This window comes from Hyaena hyaena, unplaced genomic scaffold (genome assembly GCF_003009895.1).
Source record: "Hyaena hyaena isolate Hyena2069 unplaced genomic scaffold, ASM300989v1 scaffold_1183, whole genome shotgun sequence".
Taxonomy (NCBI): Eukaryota; Metazoa; Chordata; class Mammalia; order Carnivora; family Hyaenidae; genus Hyaena; species Hyaena hyaena.
The window spans coordinates 134654-156353 of NW_024081817.1; the positions used below are offsets into that span (position 1 = coordinate 134654).

Sequence of the window (21700 nt, forward strand, 5' to 3'; positions counted from 1 at the left end):
TTTACTTTCAAATCAATGAATTCTACTTGCTATTAATTATTCTAATTGCCTTGGTGTGGTAGAGAGTCCGGGAGGATTATCACTACCCAGATTTTATATAGTATGTTGTTGAGGTCTCTGGTGAGCTGGGCAACATTTGTATGCAGTGTGGAGAAATCAGCTGGGAACAAATTTGCTGAATATTCTTTGCAAGTAGAATATTAATTCTGAGTGGATGGCTTTAAAGTGCATGGAGAAAAAGCACACTGTTTATTCCTTTGTTTCTTTGTTCATTTTTCTGTTCATGCATCCATCTATCCATCTATCTATCCATCCAAAGACTATCTGCTAAGAGTGGGATACTTCGTTGGCCACGTATTTGCTTGGTGGGCATCCAGGCTGTGGAGAGGGAAGATCTCGTGATGATAAAGTGTCCTCCCAGTACAAGAAAATGCAGATCAATCCAGCACATTCCCTTAAACTTGTCTTGCTGCCAGATGTCTGTGTATCTTGATGGGGCACACAGATCTGCCCTTATACTTGCTTTTCCCCATGTTTAGGGTTCCAAGCTCCTCCTCTGTTTTGCCCCCATCTTGCCCTCACCCCTCCTCAGCATCTATAACTCCAGAGTTTAAGGGGGCACCTTATGATAAAGTCACATCTTTCTGTGAGTGCTGATGTGTTTAGCAGCAGGGAAGGAAGACCCAAGTGTTCTGGTTGGGATCTTCCTGCTCTTGGGTTATTGATGTACCTCCTCAAATACACACAGATGCATAGTCTAACCAGTTAATTAGCTCACAGTTATATTTGATATTCTGGCCGAGTGGCTGGTGACAGAGCAGAAAACCATGTAGCACCTGGTTTCTGTCTGTGAGGAATCTGTATATGAACCACGGAACATTCGATTCTTTGTTTTCAGAAGACCTTCTTGTTTGGGGTCCATTTTTCTTGAAGGAAAATATAGCTGCTGCTCATTTTTAAGGAGAATGTAAGAAAAAGAAGGAGAAACATTTGTTTCTTACCCTGAAGGGACTTACAAGACAGCAGTTACTCTTCCCACAGATTCTTTTCTCCTAGAGCCCTTGGTTCAAAATGGGGGAACCAGGCTTTGTTCTCTTGACAACTTCCCTCAGCTTTCTGTGCTAGTCAACAACTAGCAAACCGAACTTCTAACATGTTAAACCCAACTTTTAATGCGTATCTCCTCCCAATTGAGAAGAGGGCGACTGTGCTCTGTTCTGGTATAAATTTGCACAGCTGAGAGAAATCGCCTGGAGGGACAAGAAATTCAGTGTTGAGTCACCTGGCCTCTTGGCCAACTCCCAAATCCACATGGCTGTTGTGACCGCATAGCCCAGCAACCGCTGAGAGGAAGAAAGAGAGCGCATCTAACTCCTGCTTTTATTTTCACAAACGGCCTCTTTTTTTTTTTTTTTTTTTAAAACGGCCTCTTAATAGACGTCTGCTTTGCCCTTGCCTGAAGCCAGCTCTTTTTTTTTTTTTTTTTTTAATAATTTTAATTTTTGGCCAAGTTGTTTTGACAGCTTTCGGTACTGCACTGAATCCACAGTGTTGTTGATAGACCATTACGGGTGGGGGAGGGGAAGGGTCAGAAAGAATTGGTCCTCATTTTTCCTGGTCAGTTTGTCAGCTTTCAGTAAGTTTTTACTTGTTTCTTACAAATTAGTCACGTGTGTGTCTGAGGGACTTTTGAGTTCACTGTCACAATTTGGGGGACATGCATCTGATTGTTCCCTTAGGATGGTTACGTTCACTGTAACGTTCCCTATTAATTTCAATGTCAATGATGTTTATCAAGAAGCAACCTTGTAAAATCATTTCTCTACCACTTTTGTATTCTTAAACTGTTTTGTTGTTTGTTAATTTTTCTTTCTGTCCAAATGTGTTTTTACTTATTAATAATTGCACAGGTAATGCTGATGCATTTTGTGGTAAAGATAACCTGCATTACACATAACACGTGTTTTTCTTGTTTTCAGGTTAGTGCTTAGAGATCTGTAATATTCTTTTGAATCATTGCACGGTAGTCATGGTAGAATCTATCTCAGTTACATTAAAATTTCCATATTTATGGGCATTTAGCTTATTTCTCATTTTTCATCACTCCAGAAATGTTTCAACGAGCATCTTTATATGTGCTCTTTTTTTTTCTTTCTTTCTTTCTTTCTTTCTTTCTTTCTTTCTTTCTTTCTTTCTTTCTTTTACAAATAGTTTATTTTATATGTGCTCTTTGTACAGTATACAGATGAGAAGGTTTTCCTAGAATCAGAGCACAAAGCAAAAGCTTTGGCTTCTGTAATTTGCACATTAAAAAAACAGTTGTACCAAATTATAGCCACTCCAGCAAGGCACACCTTGATATTAGCAAACTTCTTATTTTTTTGGTTCTCTAAAAAACAGTAGGTAATTGCTTTTTGGTTTGCATACTCCTGATGCTTATTGAGTATCTTCTGTGTTTCCTTAGTGAATCGTCTACTTCTATCCTTTGTCTATTTTTCTACAGTGTTTTCCTTTTCTTCCATTGATAGTGTTTTTTATTTTATTTTTTCTTAATTTGTTTGAAAGCTATACATTATGTTTGGGTTTTTTTTGTAGATATATAATGCCCAAATATTCACTGCCCATATCAAAACATATTTTTTCTTGTGAATATCTAGAGATAACTCCCAACAAGACCGGAAAAGATATTTTTATTCCCCTTTACTTTCTCCTCCCATCTCTCAGGTTGGTGTCAAATAGGAATTTATTTTTAGATTATTACTTGACTTTTATGAAAATTAACTATTTCTTTGCATGCCATGAAACTCTTGTTCCCTACTACCTTTTGGAGTGGCTTTTCTTTTTGCTGGTGTGTAGCCTCTAATATTTCATTCAGAGAAATTAAAAAAGAATCTTTGAGTTCTTGCCTAGTGGAAACTCGAGACTATATATTTTCTTCTTAATGGAGTTGGCTAAGTGTAAAATTCTAGACTCAAACAAATTCCTTTTAGAACTTTGCAGATAGGGTACCATGTTCTGTTTGTATTCAGCATCGCAGATGAGAAGCTTGAGGCCAGTCTAATGCTTACGTCTTAACAGGAAACCTATGCTTTTCTTTTCCTTCCAGAAGCTTTGAGGATTTTCTCCCGTTCCATGTTATTCTAATATTTGTACCACCATGTAACTAAGAATGTGTATGTTTTAAAACATTTATTCTAAAATAAGATTTTTAACATTGTTTGAGATGTAGCATACTCTTTTAGTCTGAGGGTTTATGTCTGCAGTTCCGGAAGAATCTTCTAATTTATGTAGATGGAGAGTCTTCCATCTACACTTCCAGTGCCCCCGACCCCTCCCCCATACCACTCAGCCCTCAGTAGCATTTCCTATCTGCTTGTCCTTTTGTGAGGCATGAAGGGGAAAGTGGTTAACTCACTCTTTGCGCCTTCTGCTGTTTCTCCAGATACTGGATCTCTCCCTTCCAAAAACTGATTTTGAATTTCCACAATCTCTGGTGATTGGGTTTTTGTTTTTTTTTTTAATGACTCACACACCCTTTTGCATGTTGGAGGTTCACCGTATCTCCAGGGTGTCATCAGTACCTAGCACTGCTGATTTTCTCTAGTGAGCTTCCTGCGCCCATTGCTTCTGTTTGGGGGTGTCTTCAGCCCTTGCTGGATGCTGCATCCACAGTGAGAGCAAAGTGACAAGATGTGTCGCGTCTACTCCGTTTTCTTAACCCGTGGCCCCCTGGCTCAGCAGAAGCGGGACTCCACTTCGCCCTGCCATCTGTCCCTTAAGTCTTGGGTCAGCCTAGAGCCTGTCTTATTCGCTGTTGTGTAGCAAATCCTTATGTGTCCCTTTGAGGCTCTGCTGATTTTCTTTAATCCCACTCTCTCACTCTGTCTTGTTCAGGAGTTTCTCATCGTGTTCTGGTTCCTTATCCACCAACAGCATGCCTTCTCATTTTTCAGCATGGCTCTGGATTTTTAAAGTTTTGCAAGCTTTCTAGAGATTTGAGATCAGAACGGGAAGCTTCAGTTATGGGCTTCATTGTATATTACTTTTCCTCATCATGGTTTCCTAGTTTGGGCTCTTTAAAGAGAAGTTAGATTGAGCAGTAGATGACGCTAGGCTGTTGGGTTTAAATAGTTTCTGAAAGTTGATACTAAAGGAATCAGAAAATAGGTTACTATTTTTAAGTCAGATGTCTTGTTTAGAGCTTGGATTTGTGGTCGGTTGGCTTTTCTTTCAGGTCTTGCTCTTTGCAGACTTTTAAAATCTATCTGTTGTGGTTACTCACATTGTGGTTAATTACATTGCAGCTTCACTTTTTTTTGTATGATATTTGTTAGCTAAGTCTAAGAGTAACTCATCAGAGTACTGCATGGTCTTATGTGTTTGTTTCATCATTCTAAACCAACGGTTTGCCAGTAACTAGGACTATTCCATTCACTTGCAACTGGTAACATTTTAATTTCAGTGAGAAATAATTACTGAGATTTCATTCCTTCATAGGGTGGGATTTCTTTAAAAACTTCCCCTTTTACTATTTTGCCATCTAAGTATTGTATTAACAAACCTTCAACATTTTTAAAGCAAAAATACATGCTCTGTGGGGTCTAATGTATCTCTTGAGCATACTAGGCATTTGATGAATGTTTGCTGAATTCATCAATTAATAAATGCATGAGCCACACATGTTATATTAATGATCAGGCTGGACCAAATTTTTATATAATGGTACAGATATTTCAGTTAAGATCACTTAAGCATTTATATTATTCTAGCTGAATTATTCCATATTTTAACACTCTGTAGTTCCCTTTGAAATTTCGCATTGTGAAAGTATTTCCCTTTCCTTCTGCCCTTAGTGATTAACTGAGCTTGGTAGGCGGGGTTGGGAAGTTTAATGGCCCTGTTACCATTAGCAGCACGGTCCAAATGTCTCACAGTATTTTTCTAACAGCCCCTCCTGCCGTGAATTACTGTAAATTTATTCATGCTGGGAAACATGTTGTGGTCTGTTTCTCCACGAGGTCCTTTTTAACCGTAGAAAAGCTTTATTAATTGAAGCAACAATTTAACTTTATTAAAGGCAAGAAAACACATTCATCTAAAATCTCCATTAATCAGAAAAAAAGGGCAGCCACACACACCAGTTCTGGAGACAGAGATTGAATCACACACATTTTATAGAAGGAAGAATATTTTGCCAGATCATTGTACTGGCTTAATAGAAGAATGTCCCTGTCACCTTGTAGGTTGATCTTCAACAGTTCCTTTTGCAATTCAGACTTTTCAATCATTTCCTCTCACTAAGTGGGATTATTAAAGAACGGTATACTTTATTCTTTACGTATGATTTAAATCTTGGGACAAGAGTTTCTTCAGGAAGTGTTACAGTGGATGAGATGCTTTGTTCTAAGTAGATGACAAATCTGTTTAAGAAAGGCAATATTCCTCTGGGTCTTATCACAACAATCGCTCTGCCCATTTTACTAGGAGCTAGTTACCACAGAACATGCTAGTCCCACAGTGAATATAAGGTGGAAATTCACTTGGTGGTCAGACTGTGCAGTCACTATATAAAACCCCCTTAATGGTGCCTTGGATTGAAATCAGTTCTGCCTTTGGTTTCCTTGTTATTTATAACAATGATTTCAGTTTTCCCAACTTTTCCGACTTTGAAGCTTTCAATGTAGAGATTCCTTAAGACACACCAACAAAATATTATTTGTGATGGTAAAAATCAGATCACAGGTGCCTGAGAGAAGGTTGGTTCTTTGAGGTAAATTGGTTTTACTTAACCAATAAAATATACTTTTGGTTGTTGCCCTGTGGTTTGTATACACGTCCATTACAATTCCTACAGAGTCCTTCATTGTTATAAACCAGAAAAATAGACTGATCATAGTTCTATTGTGTTAGATTATGGAAGATGAAAAGGAAATTCTATGTCAATACTCTGGTAGTTAGATTGATATAACACAGTATTCTCTTACCATTTTAGCTAGATTGTTTTTGTTGTTGTTGTTTTGTGGGGTTTTTTTTTTCTGAAAAACATCTACAAAGTCTAGTTTATTACTTTGCTTTTACTTTTACTTGGGATCAGGTTCTGTCTATAAAATAAAGCCAGCCACACAGTGCACCATTGTTTTCCTTTATCTTTTTAGGATGGAAAATAAAGCTGTTTTTTTTTCCTGTCAGCTGCTGACACAGTTTTTGTGTTTAGAAGTTTCCTGGTTGTTGACACTGTAATGACACAGCTCACAAGCATAGAAGTACCATTTCCAATTTGGGCCTGGAAAGTCACTTTGCTAATTTTTCTGTCATTTTCGTAACTGGGTGTAAAGCAGCCACTTCTAAATAGGTCAGGCTCATTCTGGCTTCATTCCTGGTAGCGAAATATATACACTTAAGGGATGAATTGGAAGATATGCCAAAAGGAGAGAAAGTGAGGGGAGAGCAGCCAGTAGACAAAATCATAATTTACTTGAATATTTCATGCATGGAATGGTGACCTAACACAGAATGAACAGAGCTCAGGAGCACTAAAACAAGATGAGAAAGAACATAATCCCTAACTTCAGGTGGATGTTGAAAAATGAAACCCAAACGTGACTTATGTCACTTACTGCAAAGTTGAGTTAATGATTCCAAAGGGTTAGAGGTCAGTTTGCCTCACTTATTAGGAAGTGAGATCCTACATACTTTGTTTCTTATTTTTTTAGTGATAGGTCACCTGAATTTATTCTTACCTAATGTTATATTAGTAATGAACATTCCTTATCCATTAGGAATGGTGATAAAGAAATGGAGAGAATCTACATAATTCATTATTTATTTATTTATTATTTATTTATTAATGCTTGTTTTTGAGAGCGAGCATGAGTGGGGGAGGGGCAGAGAGAGGGGAGACAGAAGATCTGAAGCAGGGTCTGCTCTGACAGCTTCACAAAGCAGTGAACACTATGTAGGGCTCGAACTCATGAACCGTGAGATCATGACCTGAGCTGAAATCTGATGCTCTATACTGACTGAACCACCCAGGTGCCCTGAGAATCTGCATACTTTCAAATAATGATCCTAGGACGTGGTCAGTGTAGTCAACCCTCTGGAAGTGTGCGCTAATGGAAGGACACAGAGGCACGAGAGAGCCCAGTAAAGGATGCTGTGTGTGTTGGTTAAGGCCATGGAGACAGATGAAGGTCAAGGCCAACTCCCACTCATTACCTATTTGGTTATGATACTTGATAGCTTTCACTTAATCTGGAAATGCGGATACTAATGAGTCCTGCTTTCAAGAGATTCTAGGATGACAAATAAGGTAATGTGGAAAATATCGTAGATGAGGTCTAGCACATATTAAGTACATTAGCTATTAAAGTTATTATGATCATCAATATGAACATGTAGCCTTTAATATATTTTACATGTAATATTTAAATATATGTATCTCTTATAGTAAAATTACTACAAATAAAAATAACAAAGCCACAGTGAGATCCCACAGAGAAGTGGTGTACTCAAAACAGTTGGGGAATAGAAGATCAGTGGAAGTGAAACGGTTCCTTTAGAGCAGGACTTCTGAGAGCTTTTAATACATGATGTGCATAGTGAACATTCAGGGTTACAGAATTTCCTGTAGGGTCTTGTTTTTTTAAATCTTAGATATTCCACACCTCCCTCCTCCAGCCCCCCAGCAGAGCAATTTAAGGAGTTCTGAGTTCCACAGAACACATTTTGGGGAAATTTCCATGGATGAAGTGCTCGGGCCTTTGCCAAATTTAAGAATAATAGTTGTAGACACAAAAACCTAGTGAGCAATTGTCCAGCCAACACCTATTATCTAAACAAACCCTTGCTACTCAAAGTGTAGTCTGTGGAACAGTGTGCTAGACATGTAGACTCTCAAGGCCCCAACCCAAACTTACTAGAAAGAAGCAATGATTTTAATGAGCTCTGCTGGCCATCTCACATGCATATTACAGTTTGGGCGGCCCTGCTGTCAAGAAAGTCAGCCTTTTCACTGCGTGGTTGGTGGCTTTCTGCCAAGGTTTGCAGGCTGGTATGTCCTTTCTGAACACATCCGGGTCAAGTGACATTGACACAGAGGTGTCTGTCTGCCTGGGCAGCTGGTCATCTCTTATCTCCAGTGAGGTTTCTCAGAGTGCAGAGGACGACGGCTCTGCAGCTTCGATCAGGATCCCATGACAGTAGTGCCAGAAGCTGTTGGAAGTATCCATCGCTGAGCTTTGCTCTGTACTTGTGCCGATTTCAAATCTTATTAAGCCAGGAAGTAGTGCCTGGCAAATGGTTTATCCTGCCTTGGCTGTTCATGCATCCCAATTCATTTTTATTGTGCTAATTAAGCCTCAAGTGATATTTCAAGTACAGATTGTTTTTTCCATTATTGAATCTTTGGCCAGCATATTAATGCCTTAGAATTAACGTGAGTCAGATGCTTACTCATTTGTGGAAGACTTTACATTTAAAAGATCTAGGCTTGGCCAATTTTGCACAGACTCCTGTGGAGACTGCTATGACAGGGTGATACAAATTCTCTATAAATAAAGGAGACTCATTCTTCCTTCACAAATAGACACGTAATTATTTTTTAAATGAACTAAATTCTTAGGTTATGGATACATATTGGTATTTATGCTCTGTGCTAACATGGATATAGGCACTCTGTGAAGGAACTATAGTGTTGTGGTGAAGACCTTCAACTTTGGGTTCATATCCCAGGTCTACAGGTACTTGGGCAATTTTGGAAGATGTACTTGATGTTTCCAGAACTCATAGTCTTCATGAAGTAGATGAGGACAAATACTTAACTCCATGATTCCTTGTAATGATTAAATAAAACAATCATTTAAAGTACTAGAGGGGCATGTGAGTGGCTCAGTCGATTGAGCGTTGGACTCTTGTTTTCAGTTCAGGTCATGATCTCACCATCATCAGATCAAGCCCCGCATTGGGCTCTGTGCTGACAGCACAGAGCCTGCTTGAGTTTCTCTCTCTGCCCTCTTTCCTCTCAGAATAAACAAATAAATAAAAGAAAAATAAAGTACTAGAAAAGAATTTTTGGTTCAGTCAATGCCCAATAAATACTACTACTATTATTGTAATAAACAAACATTTTTAGAATTGTTAATCATATACATTTAGGCTTGACAAAAAAAAACACATTAAATTTTTTAGGAGAAATTAAGATTATGGCACAGCATTCTCTACTGAGAATCTTTATTTTAACCTTTTTTCCCTCCTCCTACACAGGACTTCCAAACTATTATATGCATTTGTAAAAAGTAGGAAATTCATTTCATAAGGTTGTGTTCAAGGTGCCATGAGGGCTGCCTCCAAGCTCTGTTGGTGGAATCTGGCTGGTGGAGGAGATCCTTCCTTGAGGACAGGCAGCAGGGCAGGCCCTGGCTCTGTGATCCCTCCAGAATCAGCAGACAAATCTCAAAGTCCAAGAATATGGGAGAGGAATCAACAAGACACAAACGGTTGCAGGCTGGAGAGCAGAAGGATGAATAGAAATTGATCTAAATGCTGAGAATGCTGATTACCAGCTTGGCAGCCGGCAAAGGTGTGGGGACCCTTGGTTTGGGATGCAGAGCTGCTCCAAGGCTCAGGAAGCGGCAGGAATGCAGGGAGAACCGAGCACAGGAGAGTGCGTCAAGTCCCTCATAGAGCAGTTAAAGCCATTTTTATTCCATACATTTCAGCTGACTGCACCTCTCCCTCTGCAGGAGAATACTGGAGGTTTATTTTATCTCTCTGTCTCTCTTTAGTGTTTATTTTTGGAAGACAGAGAGAGTGGGGGAAGGGCAGAGAGAGAAGGAGACACAGACCTGAAGCAGGCTGCTGGTTCTGATCTGCCAGCACAGAGCATGATGTGGGGCTCGAACTCATGAACTGTGAGGTCATAACTTGAGCTGAAGTCGGAGGCTTAACCGATGGAGCCACCCGGGTGTCCCTGGAGGTTTATTCACTAAAGAGGATCAAACAAAGATTACCAGGAACTCCAGAAAATGTTGAGGCTGTGGGAGCCCTAGAGAAAATACTGAATATTGATATTTCCATCCTTCTTTCTCTTCCAGGCAGGATTGGTTGGTAGATCATTATCTGAATAATTCGACCACACCTTGTCCCACAGTGATCTAATGATCTAATGGTAGTACGCAGTAATAAGGCCACTAATATTACTCTACAACAAAGCTGGCATTTAAATGCACAAGGTGTCTCATACCTTGTTCTTAAAGATGTGTGAATGGCCAATGATACTCACTGTTTGAGAAAAGTTTATAATCAGAGAGACAAACACACAAAGCAAAAAGACACAAACAAAACCAAACACAAACAAAGACAAACACAAAGATATAAAAAAAAAAGTAGCAATAGCACTGCTAGTATATAAGATATAGGAGTGCTGATGCATAGGAGTACATGTACCCCAATGTTCATAGCAGCACTCTCAACAATAGCCAAAACAAGGAAAGAGCTTAAGTGTCCATCAACTGACGAATGGATCAAGAAGATGTGGTTTATCTATACAATGGAATACTACATGGCAATGAGAAAGAATGAAATCTGGCCATGTGTAGCAACATGGATGGAACTAGAGGGTGTTATGCTGAGCAAAATAAGTCAGGCAGAGAAGGACAGCTACCATATATTTGCATGTATAGGAGGATTAGGAGGAACTTAATGGAGGATCGTGGGGGAGAAGAAGAGTAGAAATAGTGGGGTAGAGGGAGGGAGGTAAACCATGAGAGACTCTTGAACGCTGAGAACAAACTGAGGACTGATGGGTATGGGGGGGAGGGGAAGGGAGGTGATGGGAATGGAGGAGGACACTTGTGGGGATGAGCACTGGGTGTTATATGGAAACCAACTTGACAATAAACTATTTTAAAAAAAGTTGTAAGAAACAGTGTTGATGGGGAGAGAAGAAAAATTCAAGAGAAATTATTGACCTCTCAAAGAGATCAGGAGATACTGCACCCGTGAAACAGACAAGGTGCTATAAAAATAGAAGACCATTGAGGAACAAAAGAAGAGCCTTAGAAGATAAAAATTTGACAGATTGAAAACCTCAGAGTATGAAACTCAGAGTACTAGGGGCGTTTTTGAAGCCCTGTGAAAGATACAACATGGCTGTCTATTGGTTCCTGACGGGAAGGCTCTGAAAACGTCACGCAGGCCACTGACAGCCAGATCTTGTGGGGAAGTCCTTTGCCAAAGGTGGGAACACCATGAGACCTACGCCGTATAAACCTTGTTCCAGTCTGGTTTCCATAATCAAGAATAATGGCTTTGTCATTATTATAACATGAGGCCGGCATCATAGGCCAGAGGCGTAACGCAGTTTTGTGAAGATAGTGGGTCAGATAGGGCAATTTAACGGCTCTCGAAGATGAATCGCCTTTTCTGAACTCTGGGTTACTCCTGAGTTAATGATGTGTCATAGGTCCTTGGGACACAGCTGTCAGGGTGAATGCAGTGCCAGGCAGAGTTTCTGATACCAAGAGCAGGACTAGCTTGATAGGCAGGCCCTGACATATTGTTAGGCTCTCTGGGACGTGCCTTCATGCAGAAAATGCTATGAGTCCCATGTGGTTGCAAGCAGTGTAAACACCCACTAGGTGTTATAGTTTAATAAGGTGATAATGTCCCCAATAAAGAAAAGCTAGCTTTTGAAATTCGAAAGTATAGATCCACATGACTTGTTTTTTATCGTATCGTAAATTTTACAGTAACCAGTTTTCCTTAGGATATTTAACTATGACTTATACAGTTTTGAAACATTCTAATATTGTGATGGTCAGGCTTCATGTCTGAAGATTGTTTTTAAATTACCTTTTTTCCCCCATAATCTTTTTCAAAACCGAGGCCTGGTGGTGAGGTTATATTTATGAGTTACTTAATGTAAAAAATGGATTTATCCAAAAACATAGATGCCTCACACCCTTTTGCTTTTGATTACAAAAAAGGGAAGAGAAGAATGGAGAATAAACAAGATAAAATAATCTATAGATACTTATTTGTGTGCAAAAAACTGGGTTAGAGGGGCCCCTGGGTGGCTCAGTCAGTTAAGTGCTCACCTCTTGATTTCGGCTCAGGTCATGATGTCTTGGTTCCTGAGATCGAGCCCCGAGTCAGGCTCTGGGCTGACGACGTGGAGCCTGCTTGGAATTCTCTTTCTGCCCACCCCCCCACTTGTGCTTGCTCTCTCTCACTTTCTCTCTTTCTCAAAAAAAAAAAAAAAAAACAGTAAAAAAAACTAGATTAGCAACTGTAGAACAGTGAAAGAGGTAGAAGACAGTTTTATAGAGTAGCTCTTTTTTTAAAAGTGAAAAGTTATTTTGCAATAGTATATTTTTTAAGTTTTTATTTATTTGAGAGAGAGAATGCATGCATGCATGTAAAGGTCAGCAAGGGAGGGGCAGAGAGCAAGAGAGAGAATCCCAAGCAAGCTCCACATTGTCAGTACAGAGCCCGCAAACTGTGGCTTGAACCCACAAACTGAGATCATGACCTGAGCTGGAAACCAAGATTCCCATGTTCAACTGAGCGAGCCACCCTTCATAATATTTTTAAGAAATGTGCATTTGTTTACAAATCTTATCACTGCACATTGTTTGGTTCATGTTAAATCTGTAAAGCTTACCTAAAGCTTACCAATACTTTTTCAGATCACCATAAATCAGTCTCAACAAGTAAAGAAATACCAGTTTTAAAGAATACACAGTTTTCAATTTGTTGCTATTTTGATACTGCATGGAACTATTTATGTATATCTCCATTTACCGTTCTTGTTCCTCAGGTTTGCCGTCGGCAAATTTGGCTGCACCTAACCTCACGGTGGAGGAGGGAAGGTCTATCACATTATCTTGCAGTGTTGCGGGCGATCCAGTGCCGAATTTGTACTGGGATGTTGGTAATCTGGTTTCCAAGCATATGGTAAGGCTTTTGTTTGGCTCTGTTCACAGAAAGACGAGAGTGTCTCAGAACTTGAGATTGTATTAATTGAGTGATGATGGTTTAGTATCTTATAGGGACAGAAAGAGAAATTTATGCTGTCTTTTGATGTACATTTACTTGCTGTTTATCCTTTTAGTGAACAAAGACTAGTGCAGGTTTGCAGTTTCATTGTGTACACCTACTAGATTAGAGTCCTTGTGTCTCTAGTGAGTTTCTTGTGACCCTGTGAGCAAGGGGAGAGATGTTCCTTGTGGCCTTGTCCCTTGGAGAAAGGTAGGTAAGAATTCAAAGACCAAATCAGCTTTACACATTAACAACTGTAATCTAGGGAAATAGAATAGCTTCTGATTTGTCCCTTTGCCTGGCTCCCATTCAGGTCAGAAACCTTTTCTAATGGTTTAGATTTCTTTCTTTAGTTAGGGGGAGCAGCCTCAAATCTTGTCACTTCAGCATCAGTCATAATAAAGATTATTTTTGTCTGTTAATTTATTTGTAGAATGAAACAAGCCACACACAGGGCTCCTTAAGGATAACTAACATTTCAGCTGATGACAGTGGGAAGCAGATCTCCTGTGTGGCAGAAAATCTTGTAGGAGAAGACCAAGATTCTGTCAACCTCACTGTACATTGTACGTAATCACACTGGCCTGTGTTTTTGATAGCAAATGATCGTGGACATGCCTGCATTTGTCGTTGGGCACTCTGGGTGCTGCTTAAGTGTGTGAAAAAAAAAAGTGTGTGCAGTGTTTTGTGTGTATTATTTTTTAAAGAGATATCAGCCTCTTTCACATGTTCTGTTTCTGCAAATCCCTCTTACTCATGCATGTCTTTCTTTTAAGCTGCTTTTTTGATCTTCAACTTGTCCTCGTGGGCTTTCCTCCTGCCCCTTTTTAGGATAGAACATATTTTGAACTGGTTATTTTCCTCTTGTTAATAAGTTTTAGCTTAAATTCTGCTAAACCAGTTTCTTTTCTCTATAAAAGCCATATGAAGATTAAAGTTACGACACCTAACGTTTTGGGCTGGCTGTTCACAAACACCCAGTTGTGCAATTGATGCAATAAAACCTCAAGAGTTTGACATCAGGTTTCTGTGGGAACATTGGTGGTGTCCTGCTTAAGTTATTCAAAAGTATTGTTACCCACAGACCATTTTTACTATAATTGTTTTAAATTTCTGTCTATGTTGAAACTAAGATACAGGACACTACTGCCTCTTAAGCATAAGTGAGTTATTTCCCAATGTTGTAAATAACACAACACATATCTTCGCATTCCAGATTGTAGCATTCAGGGTGAACAAGTATTTGGTAAAAATCACATATACTTTGCACATCGTTCCAAATTCTGAGCTGGCGTGGTATAAATTAACGAGACTTTACTGTGTTTAGATCAGTGTTTGGATGGGAAAAACACAAGTTTGCAGGTGTGTGAATACACATCACACACGCATAGCCACATGGTGTCAATACACTAGTTAAGGGTCACCTGCGGCACACATTCAGTATGTGATTGTTGGAGTACATGACTCTGGTCATCAACTGTAAATTCTTTGTCACTGTCAGTACTACCTCTGTGCTTAGTAGGTACTGGACTCATAATTCCTCATCATTTCGACCCACCCAGAAGCCTGAAATCAATGTTATCCCCAAACACATGCAACCAACGTCCAACTTTATGTCCTTAAATCAACACCTCACCAAAAGCTCATTTGAGCATGGTGGAGAGAATATGTGGGGCCTAGGCATGGGGGCCTGGGCTGGTGGGAGGAAGGTAAGTGCTATCCCTACTCTACTGGGGTCCTTGTATTTGTAACACAGAACTATAAATAAGGACACTCAAATTCAAAGCCCTCTCAGTTACTATCTATGGTGATTGCCATGGTCTGAAGAATTGACCTTATCTACCAAAATCTAGATAAAGAATAGAAGGAATAAGTGATGAATAATTTTAACAGCTGAGACAGCCTTGGTAGTGACCCCGGTCAAAGCGTATTTGTTAGCAGGCTGTGATTTTTCTCCCTCTCTGTGTGATGAACATGTACAACTGGAAGGCAAGCAAGGATGGAAGGGCTTCTGGGTTAGGGGTCAGGAGGCCCGGGTCCCTGTTCCAGATCCGTCTCACTCGCTAAAATTGACCAAGTCATTTAACTTTGCTGGACTTGGGTTTCGTCACCTGAAAAATGATGCTATAAGGTCTCTGGAGGTATTTTCTAGTCCTCGATTATATTGTCATCAAAGTCAGACCACAATAAGATAAACAGTTATGAGGGATTTTAAATACCCTCACTCAGGATAAGTACTCTGTTTGAAAATGCTACTTGAATGTTTGTTTCCCCAAAGCATAAAGTGCTTTATTTTTAAAGTTAAAGTAATCTCAGCGTTTGTTTGTCTAGGTTTGGATAGAACCCCAGACAGTTAAAAAGGATCAAAACATTGACTTCTGGAATCCTAGCAAAAATGGAGTGTACTGTAATGAAATGTGATGCTTTTAAAGAGCGTTTACTATTGGCAATCAGTGAAAAGTACCACTTGATCATACTCTATAATAATCAATCAGCGTATGTAGCAGCAGTCACTGCATTGGTCAATTTGACTTGTTTTAAATAAGCTATATGAGATCCCAGCTTCAGGCAAGATTTCCAAAGTCAGTTTATTATTTGTGTTGTTGAGAGAAGTGCTGTAAAAACAGTGGCCCTCAGTTTTCTGGTGATGGATCCACATAATATCAAGGCATATGTGTTAGAAACTAGAGTTGACTTCCAATGAACCTTTCTGCTGTCAGAAATCTCTGCTATCTGTTTGGAGCTGGTTCTCACACTGAAAAAATTTGAAAAATGACTATGATTCATGGGTCTTACATACAAGGAAAAGAGTCTCTTTGAAGCTGTCTGTAGGGAGTTCCATCAGCCTTGATGATGATTCAAAATATTGATGGATTCCAGAGTTGCTGGTCCTGTATTTTCTTAAACCAATCAGTTTGTTGAATAAAACCCCTGACTGATGACACAGAAATCTGGAGATGGGGAGAATTCTGAGCTTTCTGATGCTATTAACTTTCTCTTTTTCAATTTAGTTGCTCCAACTATCACATTTCTCGAATCTCCAACCTCAGACCACCACTGGTGCATTCCATTCACTGTGAAAGGCAACCCCAAACCAGCGCTTCAGTGGTTCTATAACGGGGCAATATTGAATGAGTCCAAGTACATCTGTACTAAAATCCATGTTACCAATCACACGGAGTACCATGGCTGTCTTCAGCTGGATAATCCCACTCACATGAACAATGGGGACTACAAGTTAGTAGCCAAGAATGAGTATGGGAAGGATGAGAAACAGATTTCTGCTCACTTCATGGGCTGGCCTGGAATCGATGATGGTGAGTAGCTGATGCTTTTGCATCTGGTGGGAGATGATAGGGTATATCATTCAACTGTTGACCAAATCATGCCTGCAATAAAACACCCACAAACCCAGCAGCTGAAAACACCATTATGGAGTCTTGTGTATGGGTCAGCTGGGGTTTTGTTCTGTGTGTCTTTATTTTGGAGCATGGGTGAAGAAACAGCAGCCTCACAGGAGGTCTGCTTCTCAGTGGCAAATGCAGATGGCAAGTGGGCAACAAGAAATATGCGCAGCTTCCCAAGGCCCAGCTTTAGCAGTGGCACATAGTCTCTTCAGGCCATATGCCACCGGCCAGAGGAAGCATAGGGCCAAAGCCAAGTCCAGATGAATCATTTTGGGCAGTAGTCTGATGCACACACTATCTTTATCTCAAGTGTTAAATGCCATGTTGTACCCATCATGGCAAAACTCAGGCAAAACTGTACATATGTGGACTATATTTGGTTGGCTCAAGAACTACTGAAGATGTATTTTCTAGCCTCTTATGCATTTGGAATTCAGATTCCTGCCCTCTCACCTGGATGAGAAACCAGTGTCTCGGAATGTTTTGCTTACCTGTGCTGATTGGAGTCATTCATTTATCAGATCCTGAATTATTTTTCCAGGAGGGAATAGTTCCCATCTGACCAATGGTTTGGGATGCTGGTGGGAGAATTTCAGCGTGAGCCCCCGTCCCAGCAGGGACAATTGTCATGCATTTATCTGCTTCTGATATGTTGTTTAGTGGAGTATTCTCACTTGTTGGATCTTGTCCCAATACTGGGTAACACTCGGGAGGCTGAGGCCTGTTTGGACACTGGGACCTGTACATGAGTAGAATTCACTGTAATAGTTCTCAGTTAATGAGTGTCACACAAAGGCGGCTGTGCAGTGGGAAGGGAAGACAGAAGCTGGGCGGCCCGTGAGGCAGGGGCTGTGTGGGAAGCATGTACCTGTGGGGCCTGCAGGGCAGTCCCGTGGACAGAGGTGGTGCATACGGAGCCACTGTCAGCAAGTAGTGAGAACATAGTTAATGCCCATTACATAATAAGTCTTTCCATTACACTGGTATGTATTAAATGGCTTTTTAAATGCACAAGCTTCCTTAGCATGTTCAAAACGTTATTTGAATTATGTGAGTTTGATTTACAAACAGTCTTTCAGGAGCACATAAAACAAGCCATGTTTGGATGCCTTACCCAGACCCCCCTGGCAGTTGTCTTTTCCACTAAATCTTCCTCTTAGTTGAGAGTTTAGCTGCTTGGCTACATTTGCTGTAGTAAATCTCTAGATTACTGTGTTTCTTCCTGCCTGTTTTGGGGCATACAGCCTTATCGTTAAATTCAGAGACTCTGCTTGGGGACCATTGCTTTATGTTTGCTTTTAAATAAATATTTTGTTTATGAATCATTTTTGAGGTACAGAAAAGTGGCAAAGACAATACAGAGTCCTCAGACACCTCTCACCCAGTTGTTACTGTTGTGAACACTTTGCATTGCTGTGGCATGTTTGTCAAAAGTAAGAAACTGACATTGGCACCTTACTGTTTAAAAAAATTTTTTTTAGTGTTTATTTATTTTTGAGAGAGAGAGAGACAGAGTGTGAGCAGGGGAGGGGCAGAGAGAGAGGGAGACACAAAATCTGAAGCAGGCTCCAGGCTCCAAGCTGTCAGCACAGAACCTGATACAGGGCTCGAACTCATCAACCGTGAGATCACAACCTGAGCCGAAGTCAGACACTTAACCGTCTGAGCCACCCAGGCGCCCCTGCACATTACTATTCAGTAAACTTCAGACTTGATTTGAATTTTACCAGCAGATGCCTTTTGAAACCGTTGGAGGTGAACTTGATTCAGGGTGAGGGTCTGGCATTGGAAAGTTTTAGAAGTGGTCTGTGTGCTTTGATATATATGCTCAGTTCTTCCAGGGGAAAGCCGGTAACTTCTATTTAACATCGAGGTTTGATGTATTTTCTTTTGAATATTTCTGTATGGTGCCTATCTTTGGTAGAGCTTAACTCCTCTCATCCTGGTGACCTCCTTTTTATTGATCACTTTTGTTAGTTTTAACTTCACTAATGATGGAAAAGAATTGATTTCTGGTACAAGAATAACTTGTGTCTTGAATACTCCCTTTAAAGGATATGATCACCTATAAAAAATAAAAGTCAAGTTAATTTTATAAAGATGTTTGTTCTTTCCTTCTTCTTGTTCGTTTACTTGTTTTTATCAAGTCTTTAAAATAGATATATCTGCTTTTAGAAACTATTTTTTTTTCTCTTTAAGTATTTACTCAAGGACCAGCTATCATGGAGTAATAAATGAAAGTGGAAATAAAAGAGACTTGGTCCAGGGTGATAGTGGATATAAATGGCCCTAGTGGGCCATAAACCAGTGTGACCAATTAGAGATTGACCTCACTTGGCTTGTGTGATAGAATCTTTGGTATTTATGAGATTTGGAACCATAGCATTACAGATAATGGCCTTTTTAAGAATTGCTTCCTTTCCTTCTTACCCTTATTTAAAACTAAAGAAAAATAAACAAATAGAAATCTCTAAATATTTCCCTGCTGGCCTAAAATCTACAAGTTTAAGATGACAGGTCAAGTGAAGGTCTCTATTCCTTCAGTATTTCTGTTGTTGTCACAGAGTGGTTAGAAGTTTACCTCTTACAAATCTTTTTGATAAGATGCTTCAGCTACATTTTCTTCTCATTTTTTTTATGAGATGCTTCTTTTCCCCTTTTCTTTTTCTTTTTCATTTTTTTGCACTGCGAGTTAACTGGCTTTACGAGGAAGTCAGCAGCCTGGGATCAGTGAAGTGGGTTACTCTTCCGTGTGCAGCCAGATTTAAAATGGTGGCTCAGCCCGGAACTGAGACTTTTATGGGGTATTCACCTTGCATTGGAAGTCATTGTCTATTCGTAAATAGATAATGAAGGGAGTTGAAAAAAATTAAAACAAATAAAAACAAAGAGGGGAATCTGAATGGCTTAGTCCATTGAGGGTCTGACTCTTCATTTCGGCTCAGGTCATGATCTCAATCATGGATTAGAGCAATGTTGGGCTCTGCGCTGACAGCACGGGGCCTGCTTGGGATTCGCTTCCTCCCTCTCTCTCTGCCCCCCTCCCACTCTCTTTCCCCCTCAAAATAAATAAATAAACGTAAAAAAAAAAAAGCAAATGAAAACAAAGAAAAAAGGTCCTTAAAGCAAAAAGTTGGTGAGCTTTTTGGTGAAGAATGTAGTTACAGCCCTGATTGCCTTTATTATCACCTGGTATGGAAACCCTGGATGTGGTGGTAGATACTCTCCTGCTTTCTGCGTGGAGAAAGGATGGGCAGAGAGACCTGGAGCCCGCATCTGCCAGGTTAAGAGGGGCCACCCACAGGGTGTGAGGCTGTTGGTAAAGATTGCCGTACAGTGTCTCTCCAGAGTGCCAGGACCTTGTAGACTCCGATACCAGACCCAACCAGGGTGCTAATGAGGAAGGACAGGTGTTCTTAGACCTCCAGGCATGAGCAAGGCCCCAAACACCAAGCCAGTGCCTTCCCATCTGTTAATCACTGGCAACCTGGCTAGTGACCAAGAAATGGAGGAAAGACTTTCCCAAACTCCAGACACCAGATTGATCAGTTGGGATCCCACGTTTAGAAATGAACCCTGTTCCGGTCAGTTTTGGGTTATATTTGAAGCATGGAACTCGTAGTTTCCGAATGAAATTTAGGGAACGACGGCGTTTACCTTTCTAGCGTGCTGAGGAGCACGACTTGCAACAATCAAACTTATTTCATTTCTCTTTTGTTTTCTGTTGCCCCTGGAACATTTATTTATTCACTGGGAATAATCTTCCTGAACACTAGGGCCCAGCTCCCTGTTGTGCATTAGAATCAGCTGGGGAATTTTAATTGTTATTTCATTGTTTAACAGACATTTCTAGGGCCCACCTCCAGCAATTCGGATTCAGTAGCTCCCGGATGAGGCTCAGGCTTTCTCATTTCCTATTTTTAAGATCCCCAGTGACTCCAGTGTGCAACCAAAGGTGAAAGTGGTCTGGATGAGAACTCTGACCCTAGTAAGATTTCTCTGCTCGTTGTTGAGTAATAGACAACCCTTCGGTCACTTCAGATTGCAGACAAAAATCTCAGTTGAGAACCAGCTTGTCTTGTCTGAGTTAGAAATCAAAATTCTGGACCTGAGTCAAGTCTAGTCGAGATCAGCACGATGGGGGTGGGGGCAGGAGCTGGCTAAGGAGAGTTCAGGCCCTCTGTTGCCCGAGTAGAAGGGAGCAGGCACGGGGGATGGATGGAGGGCAGGCGTGCACCAGGTGTATGTTCAGCGCTGATCCACAGACGTTCTTCCTGGATCGTTTTGTGGGATCTTGGCTATTCCTGTCTCCACGAGCCCCTCTCCAGGGGGTCCATGACATGAAGCAAACGTGTCCCTGTTCCACCTGGTGGAAGTTCCTTCCTTAGCACCCGGGAGTGCAGCTTGGTGCTACTGAGGTCCCTCTGCTCTTCCAGGGGGGCCTGTTTTCAGGACAGACATTCTCTCAGGCCGCCTCCATCTGGTCCACAGGGAGCCCTCGTGGTCCCTTGTCCTGGCATTGAACTCAAATACCACCTGCATCCTGCCTCCACAGGTTGCTTGAGCCGTCTCTGGTAGGAGGCAGGTACTTGTCCTCAGAGCCTTCTGCCTGAGGGAACCCAGTTTGGGTTCTCAGAGTGCCGTGGTGGGGCCCCATGGCTACATAGAAACTCCTGTGGAAGTCCTGAATGAGCATCTTCTGTCTTCTTCGGGACCTTGAAAGTCTCAGTGTGAATTAGAGGTTTCAAAGGACATGGATCCAGCTTTCATTCCTTTCCTTGTGAATTTTGCAGTGTTAGCCTCTCCTTAGCGGGCACTGAGCAGATAACTGGCAACATACCCATTCCTCACTTCCCTTTGTGTTTGTCCTCTGTAGCCCGTAGGGAGAAACTTTCTACACAGACTGCTTTTCTCTCGTCACTGCTTTGTCCTCCCTTTCCCAGAGGCCCAGGCTTGCCCAGAGAAGAAGCCCTCAGGACTCTGCCCCTTGACTACATGAACTTTCTAGACTTGGCGCTCTAAGGAGAAAACTAAGTCACCATTTGGTTCCTGGAGAGTGTGGGTAAATGTAAGCAACTTCTGGTGCCCAAGCTCCTTCCTCCTCAGAGGTATGCCATTGGGGACAAGACATCTCCTGCCTTCACCCCTAATGTTTATCGTGGTCACTGCCAGAGAGTACCCTCTCCCTCAGTATTTGGGTATCTAGCATTTTTTTAGGTTTGCTTTATGTTTCATTGTACAATTACCATCTTCTA

The 21700-nt window shown here is 40.8% G+C and overlaps 1 protein-coding gene across 3 annotated transcripts in view; it reads left to right on the top strand.

Annotated features, from left to right (window-relative positions):
* The window catches only part of NTRK2 (neurotrophic receptor tyrosine kinase 2), a 138559-nt gene that overhangs the window by 37956 nt on the left and 78903 nt on the right, over positions 1-21700 (top strand). For all 3 annotated transcript variants that reach the window (XM_039222730.1, XM_039222732.1, XM_039222731.1), the window contains 3 exons: positions 12818-12954; positions 13472-13604; positions 16050-16355. In XM_039222730.1, the coding sequence (XP_039078661.1) occupies positions 12818-12954; positions 13472-13604; positions 16050-16355 (576 nt within the window). The remainder of the gene's footprint in view (positions 1-12817; positions 12955-13471; positions 13605-16049; positions 16356-21700) is intronic.